The 17,230-nt window shown below is 41.9% G+C and overlaps 1 protein-coding gene across 3 annotated transcripts in view; it reads right to left on the bottom strand.

The window, feature by feature from the left end:
* kif5ab (kinesin family member 5A, b) overlaps positions 1 to 17,230 on the bottom strand; it is a 90,592-nt gene that overhangs the window by 71,499 nt on the left and 1,863 nt on the right. For all 3 annotated transcript variants that reach the window (XM_088088980.1, XM_042505773.2, XM_042505781.2), the window contains exon 2: positions 16,410 to 17,063. In XM_088088980.1, the coding sequence (XP_087945106.1) occupies positions 16,410 to 16,538 (129 nt within the window). In that variant the 5' untranslated portion in view covers positions 16,539 to 17,063. The remainder of the gene's footprint in view (positions 1 to 16,409; positions 17,064 to 17,230) is intronic.

The following is a 17,230-nucleotide window of genomic DNA, read 5'->3' as shown; positions in this document are numbered from 1 at the left end:
AAATTTCAGCCTCCAAGAGCAAAACCTGTGGTCACCAAAGGGTGGAAAAATTCTTCTTGTTAACCAACCATCCAACAGAGTGAGATATAGAGCTGCTGATGACAGCTAAAAATCAGTCTTTCTCATTTCAAGTCAAATTTAAAACACATATAAACATAGTTGACGAGTAAACTCCAAAGTGCACCTTAAAGAGAGATCATCATCACGATTAAAACAAATCGATGTTACAAGAACAACACTTAAGCGACTGGATGCAAACAGCTTTCTCCGTCAAGTCACAGATTTTGTTGCGTTATTTCCAACATCAACCCTGACCTCATCCCCAGGAGATTTTGCAGCACCATAATTACTTCGTGCTACATCCACCTTTGCTTCTGACAGACAGCAGCCATTATTCACACAGCTACAAAAGGTCGCTTGTCGGGAAAATATAAACATAGCTTGCTTTAAGTGCTCGAACAGTTGACCAATGCCTTCATTTTTCTGGTGAAGACAGTATTGAAGATACACTAATAATATCCACAAGAAAAGGCAAACACACACAAACCAACTCCTCCAGCTGCATATGGTGAATATTTGGTGACTGACAATACTTGCTGCACAGGGACAATACTTTTCATCACATGCACACTTTGATGCACACTTTGATTTCCATCTAGTTTCACACTAAAGCCCCCCTCCCACTAACCACAGGACATATATCTAAATATTTTAAAAGCAGAGCTGGATGAGATGATAAGAAGATTAAGCATGTGTTCCTCCTCCTCCTACACATTGGTGGGCTGACAGGCAGGCGGGCGGCTGCTGCTCACTTCGTGCTCCGCGGCTCCTTTGCAGTGGTTTGGTGTTGGTGTGTGAGCTCAACGGAGGGCAGAGGAGGAAAAGCAGATGGGGGTCTATTTTCCCTTATCAGACCATGTGTGTGTGTCTCGGTCAATGTCAGTCTCTGTATCAGTCTCCCCCACAAACTCATCAACTCCCCGTCTCCCTCCTCACACACAAAGATGCACATACAACCACAGACTGACAGAAGAGAGGAGTTCATGCTGCCAGTGTCTGCTCCATCCGTCAAGCTAATCAGGCTTCGAGCCCCAGATAACAGCATCATTAAAGACTCTCTCAAAAACAGAAAACCCCTCACAATGGCAAAAGCTCCAGTCACACAATATTACCAAACATAAATGTATTTCCTAATTCACTCTGCTGACAAGTCTAAGTCAACTGGCACAGTGCCTCGGGGGCAAAGCGGCTCTCAGTGTCGTCTGAGTGCAGAGATGAAGTAGTGGTAGTATTATTTTTGAGTTGTCTTGCAGCTATCTTGTAGTGATCACAGCAATTTTTATGAGCTGTTTTACTTAATTACTAGCTTAGGGAAACAAAGTTTACCACCCAACATTAAGATGTTAACAATCTGCTAATAATTTCACTTAGTTCCCTGCATAAAGTTGTTTATCAAAGAACCACATGTTGAAGTGGAGCAATTAGTCCCCCATCAAAGTGAAATACGCTGCATAATTTATCAGGATGAGTGAGAGAAACAGGAGACAGAGAAGTGGAGAACAGAGGAAAGGAGAAGATTGGGCTTTGTTCACCAAGTTTCACACCAGAAAATCGGAGCAACGTCGACCTCCCTGTGGACTTTAGTGGAGTGAGAAACAGAGAGATTTGGAGTCATATCAACATCCATCCAAGGAGAGACAAAGACAGAATTCAAACCAGAACAGATGACCTGAGATTATTGCAGAATTGATGGATGCAGAGAGAGCAAAGACAGCAATAGACATGCTGATGAAGATTTTTGTTATTCCATCCTGAGTGTACCTGGAAAATGACACATATGCCCCAGAGGGGCAACCACAGCTCGATCAGCCTGTCTATTAGGGCTGAATATTAAGCCTCAATGCTTCTTTGGTGCATAGTAAAGTGAATCTACAGTACAGCAAGACTGCACTAAGAATGTGGCGTATTCATAATCAGGTACACTTATTTTTGATCAGGTAGTTACAGATTTAAATCCAAATTTTAACTGTTGAATTTCAAAGCTGACTTTTGACCTTTGAAGGAGCAGTTGGAAAACACTCAGGTTCCATTTAGTAGCTGTCCATTACCTGCAATATCTAAATTTTAGGCAATTTGGGGGTGATGGAAACAAGTTGTGAGCGCAACATTGACATATCCCCATTAAGTTGATACTGTTGGCAACCAGTTGCTTATTTAAACATCTAGCAGATATGAAGCAACAATAGTAAGTACCAGGTACCTTGGTGTCCACATCACCAAGGGTGGGCAACACTTTGGTGTTGCATATTGCCTCAGTGGTGAGAAAATCAAGACTGTTTGAAGAAGTATTTCACTGATGAAAAGGTGGTCTTTTCATAAAACTATGCTGTCTATTTAGTGGAAAGATACAAATACTTTTGAAATTGATGCTATATGACCAGAGAAAATAGAGAAAAATGACTAAAGCATTTGATTTTTCTCAAGAGGTAGAAAACTGTCAACTACCAGAATGCTCTGTGCCACACCAAGAAAGACTCCCACTGGTGGGTGAAGTAATGCAAACTCGTCCATTTGACACAATGGCGGCTGGCTGGTAACAAACAACCTCATATTACAATTAAATAGTGACCTCAAAAGTGTTTCCGGAATCATTTGAGGTGAGAAATAGGTGACACAGTAACAGAATCTTGATACAGGCTATATTCGATCAACGCTGGTTAGTTTTATCATTTGATTAGAGTTTTGAGGTCTAAGGTTTGTCTCTTGATGCACTTTAATACTCTTTGGGCCATATCTGCAAATGGAACTTGTGCAAATGAAAGAAAATGATAGCATGCAAGCCATAAAGAACAAGCAAAGGGTGTCCTGTCCTGGGTGCACCTGTCCCATTTGCATGTATATAAATTAGGGAATATTCAAAAATTCGGCACAAAATTGCCCCCTTCTTAGGCAAAAAAGACTTGTTGCAAATACCATATAAAATTCACAAAGACCAGTGCTAATTGCCACAGGCAGTTACAACGGTGCTATATAACGCCATTGAGACACGTGTAATAGGCGCAATTTCTCTCGCTTCAAAGCTCATGAGCTTTGAATGATATTGAATTATTATTGAATAGTATTAACGGCGAAATCTGCCTCATTACAATCGCCATAACCATAACCAACCCTGTTATGTGGTCGCTTATTCCATCCTCTGCTTGGAAGGTAAGGAGCACCCTGACCTTATTATTTTCCCAAACTGTGGACATTTTCACTGTTCTTCTTCTTTGAGTAAGCTGCTACTTGCTACTAGCTGCTTTTTAAATCTCACATGGTGGGTTGCACACATTACATGTTGCCCAAGCATCACACCCGCCCCATCCATGGAGATAATACTACCTCTCATGACGGCTAAAAGACAAGACACTCTGTCCTTCCACTCCACTATTGTACATTTTATAAAGAACAGTGAGACAGAATAATGGCTTGAAATTTCCGCCTTGATCAGGTAGTGTTTAAGGGGCCGACGCTAACGGTCAGGACATACCTGTACGACAAAGAACAAGCCAACTCTGTGTCGCTCTTCATTCCCATCCTTCAGTGCTTGCCAGCAAAAGTGAAAGCCAACCCCAGTCTTCACTCTTGTTTTGGAATGAGCTTGGTGTTTGGCCTCGCTGTATTTGCGTTTTTCTGCGCTGTGTCTACAACTTTCATTCGTCCCTCTGGAATGCCTTCAGCTTATGGTCTGGCACCTGGTCACTACCTTTTACAAAGTCCCAACCTCATTTGCTCACTGTGTCTGGGAGCATTCAGACCACAACAAAATAGGAAAGAAATAGGAAAATACAGGCAGGGGGCACAGTCTTAGCAGATACATACACTGCCACATAGCTTTAGTGGCTCTTAACTGATGATTAAGAGGGATTTTGTATAAGTCTTTATGTTTTTTAGTAAATTCCTGTACAGCATACATTGAAAATGTACAGAAAATATGGTCTTTCTTGCAATTTTCTGACAACTGAGCAGATTCCATCTGCTGATGAAAGTCATCAGACTTGAAGTGTCTACTAATGAGCTTAAGCACCGGTAGGAGAGTCCAAAACAACCTCAAATAGCAAAACACACTGAAATTATACCCAGTTCAAAAAGAATGACAGATACTGCAGTGACGAAGAGAATAAAATAGACTGAAAGAGAGAGAGTGAAGGCAATAGCAAGGAGAGAGGAAAACACTTGTCAGGGATGACGAAGACGCCTCATCATCGAAGTGACATTTTGACTGTTCCTGTGCTCGCCTGCAATGTCACATTTGATTTGGCCTCCAGCCTTCACAAGCCTTCCAGTTATTTGCGCTATAGATTTACAGAAATCCTACAGAAAATAGAGACAAACCTTGTGAAAGAAATTAGTTGTTTAACATGAACTGGGACCAGCGACCTCAGCCTCGAGCAAAGAGCTTCGATCACAACCTGAGACAGTCAGAGAGCACAGCTATTAGCCGCTCTCTCAAAGGGAATATTTGATGTCAAAGGAAATATCTGAGGTGTCTTGGATTCAAAGTCAGCCAACAGCTACCTGCATTCAGCTCAACCTGCACATAAGTAAATCCAGTCCAAATTATTTCACACAAGGTACAAGATTACCCCTGACAGCAGCTTTGTCTCTGTCTGTGCTGCTTCTGCACAACTGGGAAAAAAAGCCAAACACATTTGGCATTTAATACAGAGGAAATTTTTCAGGCAGCAAGCTTATCTAAAAAAAAAGCATCGTGCCGAAGTGCTAACATAGCTTTGAATGTGTAAGATAATCCAATCAATACTTACTAACCCTGCGAGGAATAGACAGTGTGCTAATTTATCACAAGAATCATTTTATCTGAAAGTTTATTGGTTAAAAAGGGGATCTTTCGTACCATATGCGAGAGGGGAAACCAATATTCTGCAAAAACTTGCACTAATGCCTCTCTGAGGCAACGTTAAGAAGGAAAGCTTTTAAAGGAGCCATCGATTCCTCTATACTAGTAATTCAATTAATATATAAACCTGTGAGCCAACTGTATTGAATGAATTTAGGCGAGAAGTGATGCCCCAGTGAAATTATAATGCAGGCAACTTATATTGCAGACATCTTTAGCTCTGTGCCAGACTAAAATAGAGGTTTTTGTGTGGTCCTGGTCCACTGTTCCAATTAAATCTGCACCCAGAGCCTCGACACTGTGACTGATCCTCAAAAGCACTAGTGCCAGAGGAAGACATTCGCAGTAATCCACCAACTATGGCATCGAGCTGTGCCGCACCATTAGTATGAGCCCTGTTAATGACCACATGTGGCAGAGAATGAATTATAAATTAGGGTAGGATGGAAAAAGTCATGGAAATGTGGCAACATGAATGCACTTTTCTATCAGCTTATGTACGCTGGCGGCAATTATTAAAGCAAATGATGCCAGGGGAATAGCTGAGTGGAAAATGAAGCAATCCAAGAAGTAGTAGTGAGCAATGACTTAAATTTGCTGTAAAAATCAACAACACGGTTAAGGGGATTCTCTTTGTAATTCAGCCGCAACTAATGACAGAGCTGTGCAGCGAGGTAATTTGGATAATAAAAGGCCTTCGGAAAAAAAACTGTGAATGGTATTAAGAGTTTGCATAAAATGGAGTTAATTAGAAACTCGGGGAGATAGAAGAGGTGAAGGAAAAAAGCAAAAAAAAAATAGCATGTTGTGATTATCAATGTACCTACTGGGAGCCACAAAGAAACAGAACTGTAGCCTGGAGAGGTCATTTTAAAAGGATGGACTGGGACCAATCCAGAGCCGTACAAAGACTTAAGGAAGCCTGAAATTTATGTTTTGCCAAAGGATTTCCCAACCCTTTATTATGTAATGTGGTTTAAAATAAAACTCCAAAATTAGATTAAAGGGACAGTTCACCCCAAAAGGAAAAACACATATTTTTCTTCTTACCTGTAGAACTATTTTAGAGTGAACGGTCACTTTAAAGTTGGAACGCTTAACTTTTGACTCCCCCCTCTGGCAGTGCGAGTAATTACACAAGCACTTTAAACGTGTGCTTACGACACATGCCTGCAGGTAAGCTCGCTGCATGTCTCCTGTCCCCAGGAGCACTCAAGTCTTTTTTTGACTTTAATCCTTCCTTTGAACAACGAGTTTCTTTTTATCTGGAGCATCCACTCCAAAAACTTTTCTTGGACGCTTCTTGGGATTTTCAGCCATAGCTTCTGGCATCCTCCAAGCTGCTACTCTGTCACTTTGGTCTATACCTCCTCCCTGCCCACTTTAGCTCTGACTGGTTGAAGTAAAACGCATTGCTTCAGGTGTGCCAGCGCGGGAAAGTAGCCAAACACCACAACTCTGGTATACTGAGAAATACAGGGAGCTTTCCCTGGCGACGATAGGCTTAATCAACATAATGTGATTTCATTTGGCAAGGACTTTAATGTAACGGACATTCATTTATATGCAAAAGTCCCACATGCCAGCTTTAGCTGAGATCAAAAACAGTAAAGGAAAATGTGTTTAAAGCACAGCTCCCCTGAGAAATGAAGGAAACAGTGACCCAGCGTGGATGTCAATGTTCTCCAGTGTCAGATCGATAAAATGAACTGTGATTAATTGAAGGAAACAGAACTCCTGGGCATGCAAAGAGCAGGGATGCTCCTCTCGTGTCCTTGGGATTTCCTTCCCGTCCTACTATCACGCTAATATATCACCAACTGCTCAGGGGTCTTGGCATGTGCACACACGTGTGCGAGCATGTGCAGCCGGTCTGTGCTTCCCACAGGCGCTGAGGGCAGACATGGAGACCGGGCAGCATCTTGGGCAGGGCCGTGGCTAATGAGGAGCGGATGCTCCATTAACGCTCCCCGGAGCTAAAAGCCTGGTAGTCACAGCCCACTTCTGTCATAAAGGGAGAGACAGGGGCAGGAAAAGTGTTGACAAACTGGCACAAGCTTATCTAACCCTGGCATGTGTGCACGCTGAGCAAAAATAAAGATGAGCTGAAGGAGCTGGCAGCTAATATGCTTTTGAGTGTGGCTGCAGACTAAATTGATGTCAGTCTAATGCTAATATTGGGGGAAAGATGAGAGGGAAAGCTGGCAGTGCTTGTTGGTATGGGTTGTGGGTAGACAGATTAGCCACTCTACAATTTAAAATAGTACACGGTAGCCATAAAGTGGAGTATTGATTTTTCTCTTGAATTACGGCTAGATTAAACTTTCACATATCTGTAGTGAAATAACTTCACCAAAGTCACAGAAGTTCCTTAACATTCAGACTCCTGACTGACAGGTGCTTCCCCCTTGACATCATTAAACCCTGTGAGAATCCTCTACCTAACTTAATGAGATGACAGACGAGGCTGAGCTTCTTCTCTCACATCTTCCCCAAACTGGTGCTGAGTCATGAGGAAATGAGCAGCAGAATCATTACACCATGAAACACAGCAAGGCTGAAAAAAATACAGTGAGGGGTGTATTGAGGGAGAGAGAGAGAGGGAAAGACAGGGGAGAAGATGATCCCAAAGTGGTATCCGCTCTGATGGCGTTGTCCAACGGGAAAAATGAGCTCAGATCTTGACCCTACACAGAAATCCCATTACACAGCCTAATTGGTTAGGGTGTGTGCACTGCAGTGATAGAATTAGAGCGCTAAAGCACCAGGGCGGGGATGAGGCGAGCCCTTTGGACTTCCATTTCTGACTCTGTTTGGTTTGCAGACAGTTAAAGCCATTGCAAAGAAATATCCTTGAGGTGAAAACAGCTCCAACAGAACTATAAATAACAAAAGGTACGAGGCAGGTAGATGACTCGGTGCCCGACATGCACTGTCAACAGTTTGTTTCAACAGCAGCTGTTTTCCCCTCTCGGCGCCTAATCAAGAAAGGGATAGGAGAAGAAAAAAGAATCAGCATTCAGTCGAGCACACCAAGAAAAAAGCCACAGTCCAATCAGAAATCAGACATCTTAGAGTCACTGCTCATGAATAATCGGTTAATTTTTAACAATATTACATGCCTATTTTCTGCAACAGTAGTGCACCATATGATCCTAATTCATGTTCATAAATCTCTGTGAAAAAAAAGCTTTCAGAAGAAAAGAACTGCCGTCTTGCGGGAAGGAGCGAAGCCTGAGTGAAAATCTCAGTTCAGAATATACTCCTATCTCTGTGAACCTTTTGACAAGACTGTTTTAATCCCCAATTCTTCCTCAACGTGTAAACAAGGTGTATTTTGCAGATTTTAATAAAGCAGCCTTTTGTACCCTGCAGTTTCTATAGTAGATGTGTAAGCATACGAGGGAGCATCAGCCAAGAAGAGGTAATCCATACAATTATAAATGGTGTTCAGAAAATAGAGAATCAATAGCTCTTTAATGTGCACATTTCAATCGGAGTCGCTAACACAGGTGGAGGGATTCATTTTACAGCAAAGTTCACCCTTTTCCAAGGGCGTAGGAGTTGTTTCAACATAATGGGGCATTGCAGGAGTCCTCCACCAGAAAATCTAAAGCTTTCAGCACTTAATTTTCCTACATTTTTATGCACCAATTTGTGCCTTTCTGCATCAATTTATGGTGTAAATTAGGGGTGACAAGATATTAAATCAATTCTTTGGACAACGGTACATTATGTGTAGATATCACAAAGTCTGCCACAACAAGATTTCGATTCCATTCAATTCAGAGACCTTGGATCTACATAAGATGATATTATAGGTTGTCCAAGTAAATAGCGTTTTCCTTATGGTCTTTTGTTTCTTGGCTGCTCGCCATTTTCTGTTTGGCACTTTTGACATTGACACAGAATTTCAAAATAAAGGCGTATCCGAAAGATCATGATATGGGTCAATGTTTTCATTTTGCATCACTGATATTGGGTTAATGTATTATTACATCTCTAGTGTAAATGTCTTGAATTATGTCAAAATAAATGTCTTTTTCTACATTTATGTTTTTATTGGGGGAGTCAAACGCACATGTCCAACAAACCACGGACTTCCACCATGGAGTCTGCGGTTTGCTTCCCATGTGAATGTTAATGCTTTTATTGCTGTGTTTTTATTGCCTAAACCTATGGAAATATATGTAAAAGCGGAATGTTTTACCTACGCTGTCAGTGTTTTTTGAAAGAGACTGTGCATGCACCAAGCAGAAACTGTACATTTCCTGTGAAAATGGAAGCGTACTTTGAAAAGACACAATGCCTAAAAAGCGTAAATAGACATGCCAACCTCAAATGTCTCAAACAGATGCAGAAGGGAACCTTGCTAGTCATATTTAGATGTGAAGGTCCATGGACATAGCGGCAATATTGATCGAGTTGGGATGAGAATGTGTCTGCGTCTATCATGATCAAAAACAATGAAATACTAATGACAAATCAAACAGCATATGACAACGACAGAGGGGTCAGCGCAGAGGTTATGGACTTGATATGAGTGTTTTAAACTAGTCAACACAACCACTCAGCGCACACACACACACACACACACACACACAGGCGCACGCTCACCCCCTGAGGTTGAGTCTGACGATATGATGGCTGACAGTCTGGGTAACGAACATGAAGAGGAAGGAGATGTTTCTTGTTGTTTTGGTATTTTGGGTCGAAAACTAAAACTGTCTGGCCTCGCGCCGGGATGCAGGCTCATTAAAATTGTACCTATGATCCTGAAAGTAATGACCCATGATGAAAGAGACTCACAGTTTCAGAGACACAAAGACCTATAGTTGAAGTAAAAAACACTGTTTCAGCATTTCCTCTTGCTTGTTTAAAATAGTTAGAAATACAGAGGGATCTTATAATCTGTGTTAACAAGTTATGTCATACTACATTACCCCCCCCCCAAGTTAAACTCAGCCTGAGCATGCAGCTAAATATATTCACAAGGGTTTACAACAACAGCGACCAAATGAACCATAAAATTATTTCATTTTGGACAAAGGGAATGGAAATGAGGCTGTTAGCCTCCTCAGTACTAGTGAGGCTCTTAAAACTCTCACAGCTTAAGGAGATATGACAACAAAAAATCATGGAGGGAATAATACAGGTCTGAAATGGCCATTATTATTTCACATAGACTCCTAACTCATATCTTATCATCATAAAGGTGCCACTGGTATGATGCATATGCAATGCATCTCTAATGAGCCGACAGTCGGTGTACAGCTCATATGGCACTAGCATGTGATATCTATATGTCACTGCCTGCAAGCAAGAGAGAAAAAATTCTATATCTTGCTGCCTCGGAGGCAGCCATGATTATTTATTTATTCATAGGACTGAATCCAAAGCATGATTCATTGTGGCTGTCTTTTTCTTCTGCCAGAAGATTAGGAGGGACAATCTGGCCCTTGTGACGGCGCATTATTTCAGACAGTGAAATACTAGAGACAGCTGTGTCACTCCACTGTGGAGCGAACACAAAGGCCGAGCCTTGGAGCAGTACAGACTGAGTATGGTTATTACTGTCATCCCGCCACTGAGTGCTGTGGGGCTCCACAGGTGGCCATGTGAGATGAAAACAAACCACTAATAATAAGCACATTAATAGTTGTGCCGAACAGGTAGGGGTGTGGTTTACTGCTATTAAATTGAATTGACTTGTGGGGAAGATGGCATTGCAATGTCTGAAAATGCTTCGAGGAACTGCTCCTTACTACAGCAAAGGCTTTACCTGTTCTATAAGTGTTCTGGAAAATGTAATGTGTTTCTTTTATGCTTCAACACTCGTATGACTGGTTTCAGACCTGAATGAGTGATTCTGCTCTAAGTACTCTTGTGTTTGTTTGTGCTGCTGAAGATGATTTACATGCTTGTTGCACTACTGCTGGACACTGCTGCTCCGCACCTCAAGTCGATGCAGATAGGACATTTTGTATCTAACTTAAATGGAGGGAGTCTCTATCATTCCCACAGCCATTCAACCAATCAACTTCACACTTTTATTGCTGAGGCTCCAAGGAAGTGCAGTGTTGAGTAGAGCCTAATAAGGTCTAGGGGACATATTTATTAGTAGTGGGTTATATACGTATTGTAAAGTGCATTAAGAGGGAACTCCTATCAACTGTTACAGCCCTGACACACCAAGCTTACAGTTGGATGTTTCCTCATGTCTGGCCATCAGTGAGCATCTGTTCACTGAGTTTCTGATTCACTAGTTTTTGTGGTGCAACATTGCCCTTGACAGCTTTTGATAACATGCTGTCTCTGAAGCTGCATCAGCTTCAGAGACCATCAGTGAATATAATCCCTTTGATTGGTAAATCAGCTCAGTGCACAAGAAGCTCTTTAGCAGAAAGTTCATAATGGTTTTGTGTTCACTAACGCATGGTAAATGTAATGTGTTCTTTCGGGTTGTATTGTTAATGTGCTAACTGGCTAGGCTCTTCAATCTGTCCAATTACAAGTACAGATGACAAATACAGACTGCGGACGCCTGCTGCTATGGAGAGCTATCTCCTTTCACCAAGGTACAGAACGTAAGTGCTAAAACACAAAGACTACTGTAGTCTTTGTGGTGTGTTCAAGCACAACTTTTGGCTAAGAAACAACGTGAGGCAACGCAACAGTTGCCACTAGTTCTTTGACATCAGTTTGGTGTGTCTGGGCCTTAACGCCACTGAACAGCATGCTGGGTGCAGCTCGCTCACTGTAGCTCGCAGCAGTACATTCAACAACAGATGAAGAAAGACTGACCAGAGATTTTACATTGTAGCAAAAAATTAAACATTTCAAGCATCAATGAAAAACGCTACTGTTGACAGAAATAGCCTTTTCCAAATGACACGTATACTTTGGCATTGCAAGGGGACGCAAATATGTCATGGCAGGTGTATTGCTCAGGACTCAAGGAGGAACACTGTCCAGTGTAAAATTGTTGAACGGTTCTGAAGAAAGCTGCAAGCAGCAACCGGAGGTGGAGCAATCAGCCTGTTTCTAACAAGCACATTTTGGATGCTGCACCAGTGAAATTACCATGCTTCAAGTCAAGTCTCAAGTGCTCAAGGGAAGTCCAAGTCACTTCGGATGAATCTTTGTCAAGTAGATGAACTGCGCTGTGTTCTTACTACTTGTTCTTACAAGTAACTAACTTGAGTTTAAAGCTGCACAAATCAAATTTCTATAGTAGCACTGGATCAAATGACTGTAATGTAAGAGTGGTTGCTCATAGACAACTATCATTAGCCTGTGCAGTTCCCTCCATCAATATTTTGCTTTTATGTTCTGCAACTTAACTGCTTTGATTCAGTCTCACTGCTCTTGTCAACCTTGATTCTAGCCACAAAAGGCAGCTGTTTTCAGTGATACACTCACTTAGACTACCTGTATAGCAAAAAAAAACTGACAGACAAAGGCAGTGAATAGCTGGTGAACATATTGGAGCATTTAGCAGCTAAAGAGCCAAGTATTTCCCTCAGGAGATGGTTGAGACCAAAGCATATTGGACTGAGCAGCAGAAATCAATTCTTGCTTTTAAGCGAGATTATGTAGTTTTTGAAAGGAGAAAAAAACACATGCTTTCTCTTGCTAATCAAATGTTGAATTCACAAGTTATTAAATGCATCATGCTCAATTTTGTACATTCAGTGTTTTTTCTGCTACAACCCACTTTATATGGTAAGACCAGTAGCTTGGGGAGGCTTATGTGAAAACCCATGGGGAGGGACACACATACATCCCTATAATGAAGGCTAAGCAAATAGCTGTACATTATCCAATTGAGTTAGTTTCTTTACCGTCCATCAGCCTATAATTCTCTTATTAACTATAAAACAAAATGGACATCTCCCCAGCTCTCCAGAGATCATATAATTGTAGGTAGCCATTTTAACTTTAAGGGTATACTGAAGAAAATTTAGGTGAAGTTTTTCCAATACATCTACCGTATTTGTCATCTTAATTGGAAGTCCACACAGCCTCCCTCCATTTCTACTTAGCTTAAAGACGTGACATTCTTTCCCAAGCTTGAGCTTCCATGTGGGGTTCAAATGATGAATTTGTTATAAAGTGGCAACCGTTATATCATTCTTCAAAGCACAGCAGAGGCTTACTTTGGAAGGGAGGCGGTGTAACTTAAAGTGTCACAGGCACTGTGTTAGGTTGTTGCCACTGATTCTACGTTGTCAACAAGCTGTCCAAGCAATTAGGAACTTAATTCTACTAATTTATTCACTTGATTATTTTATTTTCTTGCTTAACATTTCTACCCCATACCATCCCATTAAGTCTGAACCTCCTATATGCCATATTAATTAGTTCAGTAAGATAACTCATGTTTTAAATGTTTGTTTTAACAGCACAATACAGAATTTAGCGTTAAGACTCCTGCTGCATCCCTCCCCGTAGATATTTTTACATGAGATATTGGGGAGTGATGATTAAATGTCTTCTCCCCTAGCCAGGGTCTTCAGGTGGATGCTGTGGGATGGAGGTGGGGCTGAAGGAGCAGGCAGCAGCATTGACAAGGCAGATGGAGAGCTGACAGATTTTTGCAGCTGAAATTGACGACCAAATTGAGAGGGTGTGTTTTGTAGATAACAAAAGGAGAGTGAAGTATGATGTGTGTGTATTAATCAGTGCAGCTTGAGTTGAGTGCTGGAACTACCTCGTAGGTGCGGCTCTATTTGTGGGTTTGTGTATTAATGTATGAGTGATGACAGTGGTGTCGTAAAGGATATACACAGGTACATAGGGTATACCTACTTCTTTCTCTGGCCGTTTACAGTATACCCACCTATCAGCCAAAAAGCCATTGAGTAGGAGGTTATATTCACATCCTCCTCTGTAACCTACCCATCCAACTAGTAGAAAACCCTCCTCATCAACTACAACCACAAAACTTGGTGCAGTTTTGTAATATTTGAATGTTGTGCAAATAGCTATGCTAAGGGCTCACTTTCCCACTACCTCTGCCAGCAAATGGTGCTTTCAACACATGTGAACTCTGTGATTCATTTGGTATTTTAAATCTATTTATTTGTATTTTCATTCTTATTATTACTTTTACCTCTTTCTCTCCTATTGTTGCAGGTTGTGGGAGGGGGTTAGTTGGGGCTATTGTTGTTGTCATGCCCTGTAACCACTGAAAGTTACAGGGTGCATAGCTTATGTTTAAGTTGATGTGTCAAGCTCAAGTGTAATTCAAGTTCAAAGTTGTCAAAATCCACATCCAAGTTGCTTCAGAAGACTTTAAGTTTTTGACTCTCATATGAAAATGCTGCACATCATTCCAGATAGACATCACCCATACCCAAATGTTTTGAGGCCCCAGAGACAGTCCTTCATCAATTCAGAGCACACCAAAGTGCCATCTCTCCTGATCTTTAATCTCTCTGCAAGTCTCCTCCTGCCTGCCACCCAGGTGCAGCCGAAACATCACTCAACCGCTCAAACCATTGTCTCTGTCAGTTAACAAGTTCTGGAAGGAGCCTTCCTCCTGCAGACAAATGTGGGGCCATCAGCACTGCCCAAATGCGAATTGTTTTTTATCAACCGTCAGAATGTGAGCGCTTTAGTTGTCACTACAGGGTCCCCGCAGCACGCCTGCATGCCTGCCGGCCTGATATTTTAAATCCTGATTCAATCTGACGGCCGCAGGATTTTAACTCTCAGGAGGCATTTTTTTAAACTTCTCCTTTAAGAGTATTCCAGAGCTACAAGATAGATGCTACAAAGGGAATACACACTCTGCATACCTTTACACACCTAAGAAACCCTTCGTATTCTGAACGCCTCCACAGAAATCACATTCAGAGAGATGAAAACTGTGCATGCTTTTCGTGATTATAGTCATCTGAGCAGAAGGAAACTGATGGTTAGTACATGAAGTGAAATATAAGAAGGGAACTGCACGCTTCTGTTTCATAGACATTATCAGTTCTGAAGGCTCCTGCTGCCATACAGGAGTGCCGATGGGAAACGACAGCAGTGCAGTGTATATTTTATAACGACAACAGATCACAGTTCCCGTAACTGGATAACATGATTTCACTTCATTTCTGCAGATGCTGTTTCCAACTGTCATCATCTGTGGACTAATTTAAAGAATGCATTTCCTCTGACTACCACACTGAAGCCTGAACGGAAACTCTGACATTAAATAAATCATTTAAAGAAAGCGACACAAGAAAGTGAGATAGCTTAAAATAATCTCCTAATGTACAAGAATGAACACCTGCATTAATTTTTCATTCTTCTGCTCCCCTCAAACACACCCAGAACACATTTAAACACAGATTGACGCGGGGATGAATGATTTCAAGCAGAGTAAGGCCAAACAGCATCAGAATAATGTAATAATGAGCATTCAATCTGCTTGAGGAAGACATCCCACTGCTGCTACAACCAGGATATTCAAGACAGTCTCACAGGGGTATCTACCTCAGCAATGCTGTGTTGCATTTCAATATGGGTGTGTGCGCTAGCGTTTGCATGTGTGTGTGTGTGTGACAGCAGAGTAAGCCGATAGGGATTTTCTGCTGTCTTCATCATCACTTGAAGTCAAGCCTTGGGCCAAATGTGTGCAGGATCTGTCTCTCTCTGTCTCTCTCTCTTCCTGTGTGTGTGTCAGCCTTGGCCCAAATGTGCTTCATGTCTAAACAACTGGAATATTTACATTTAGATCACTCTTAATCCCCCACTGTTAACCTCAGCCTCAGGTATGTACGCATCAGATTGACAAATGCTTTACAGCTTCATTTCCATTCGCAGCTCCAAAGCAGTGACACTGATCATCAGCTTTCTATTCCAAATCCATTCACTGGACAGAAAAACATATCCCACAGAGAATAATGATTATGACTCCCATTACATTTGCAGCACCCGATACTTCAACAGTGCATTAAAGGCTGACTGCAACATGCATCAACAACAATCAATAAATCCTGCATGATGTTCTGAGGCAGGAATAACACACAGCAGATAAATACCACGGGAGAAGCGGCTAATGAGGCAGTGTGGGATCACAGAGGTGGGGTCGAGATGCATCTTCAGAAAATGATGAGTTTTTAAGTTCTGTACGATGCTGGCAGAGCCCAGGCTTGTGGAGTTTATTGATCTTGGGCTTATTTTGAACAAGAAAGGGATGATTTTTTTTCTGGCAAATCATGAAATCAGAAACTAGATCATGAAATGATCTAGCCCTTTTTTTCTGCAAGGCTTAGTAAATGAGAGATATCTGGGAAGCCTTGTTGCTCTTTCATAGCAGCTACACACACCTGAACGATGCAACATGCTGATGAGAATATTGATAAATGCTGTACTGAGTTGGATTACTGTCAGAAGCCTTTAAGCCTCCGGGCTTGTCTGGCCAGGATCTGATGTGTGCGCGAGATGAGAAGTGTTACCCCTGGCGTTTTGCATGGAAAGGTGATAAAACGGAAAGAGATGGTTAAAGATAACTTACCCCGAGGATGACAGTGTCTTCTCCTTGAAATATTGGGATGAACTTATCTCCGCGGATAATTTCGGACTTGTTCAGGGGACGAAATCGGCACAACACCTTAATATTGCATTCTGCGTTTGCATCAGCCATTGTGCAGGAAAAATAGTGGACGCGCTCCCCAAAAAATAAATTATTAAAAATAAAATATTCCCTGTGCAACCTTTTCCCGTGAAGCACCTGGACGCGGACTGAACGCACCGTCTATAGCAGCATGCAAAGCGACACTGGCAGGCGAAGCATTTGGAAGAATGGACAACTACGAGTTTTGGGAGAGACTAAAGCCGAGTTAATTCAAAAAATGGCATGCATGAACGAAAAAAGCGCCCGTTTAGGAGAGTTTCTTGTTTCAGATGCTCTCAAAAGAAACTCAGGTGCAGTTGAGCGCTGGAGAGCAGATGGAGAGTTGTAAATGGGGAGTGTATATTCCAAAGTGGTCCGGTCGGCGGTGTCTGGATAGGTTGCAGACGGCTCAGGAGCATGCCTTGCATCTCTGTCATCCGTGCTCTCTTACTGGGGGCGGGGCGTGCTGGAGTAGCGACTCAAATCCTCTCTCATCAGCATCGCTGAGCAGAGGGACCGAGGAGCAGAGAGGAGCTCCAACTCTGCCTCTTATTCCTGCAACCATATTTAACACAAAAGTTCACTTTTAACCATTTAACACAAGTTCCAGGTGAAGCACAAAAACCTTCAGGTGTTGCTTGCTGCATCTAAAGGTATATTCTCCGTGGCCAGTCATTTTTTAGGAGAGCATCTTTTTTTTCAGGTCTGCACCAGACTGGTCG

Source organism: Plectropomus leopardus, chromosome 2 (assembly GCF_026936395.1).
Source record: "Plectropomus leopardus strain MGB_pleo_1.0 chromosome 2, ASM2693639v1, whole genome shotgun sequence".
Classification (NCBI taxonomy): Eukaryota; Metazoa; Chordata; class Actinopteri; order Perciformes; family Serranidae; genus Plectropomus; species Plectropomus leopardus.
This window is presented reverse-complemented; position numbering and strand designations above follow the sequence as displayed.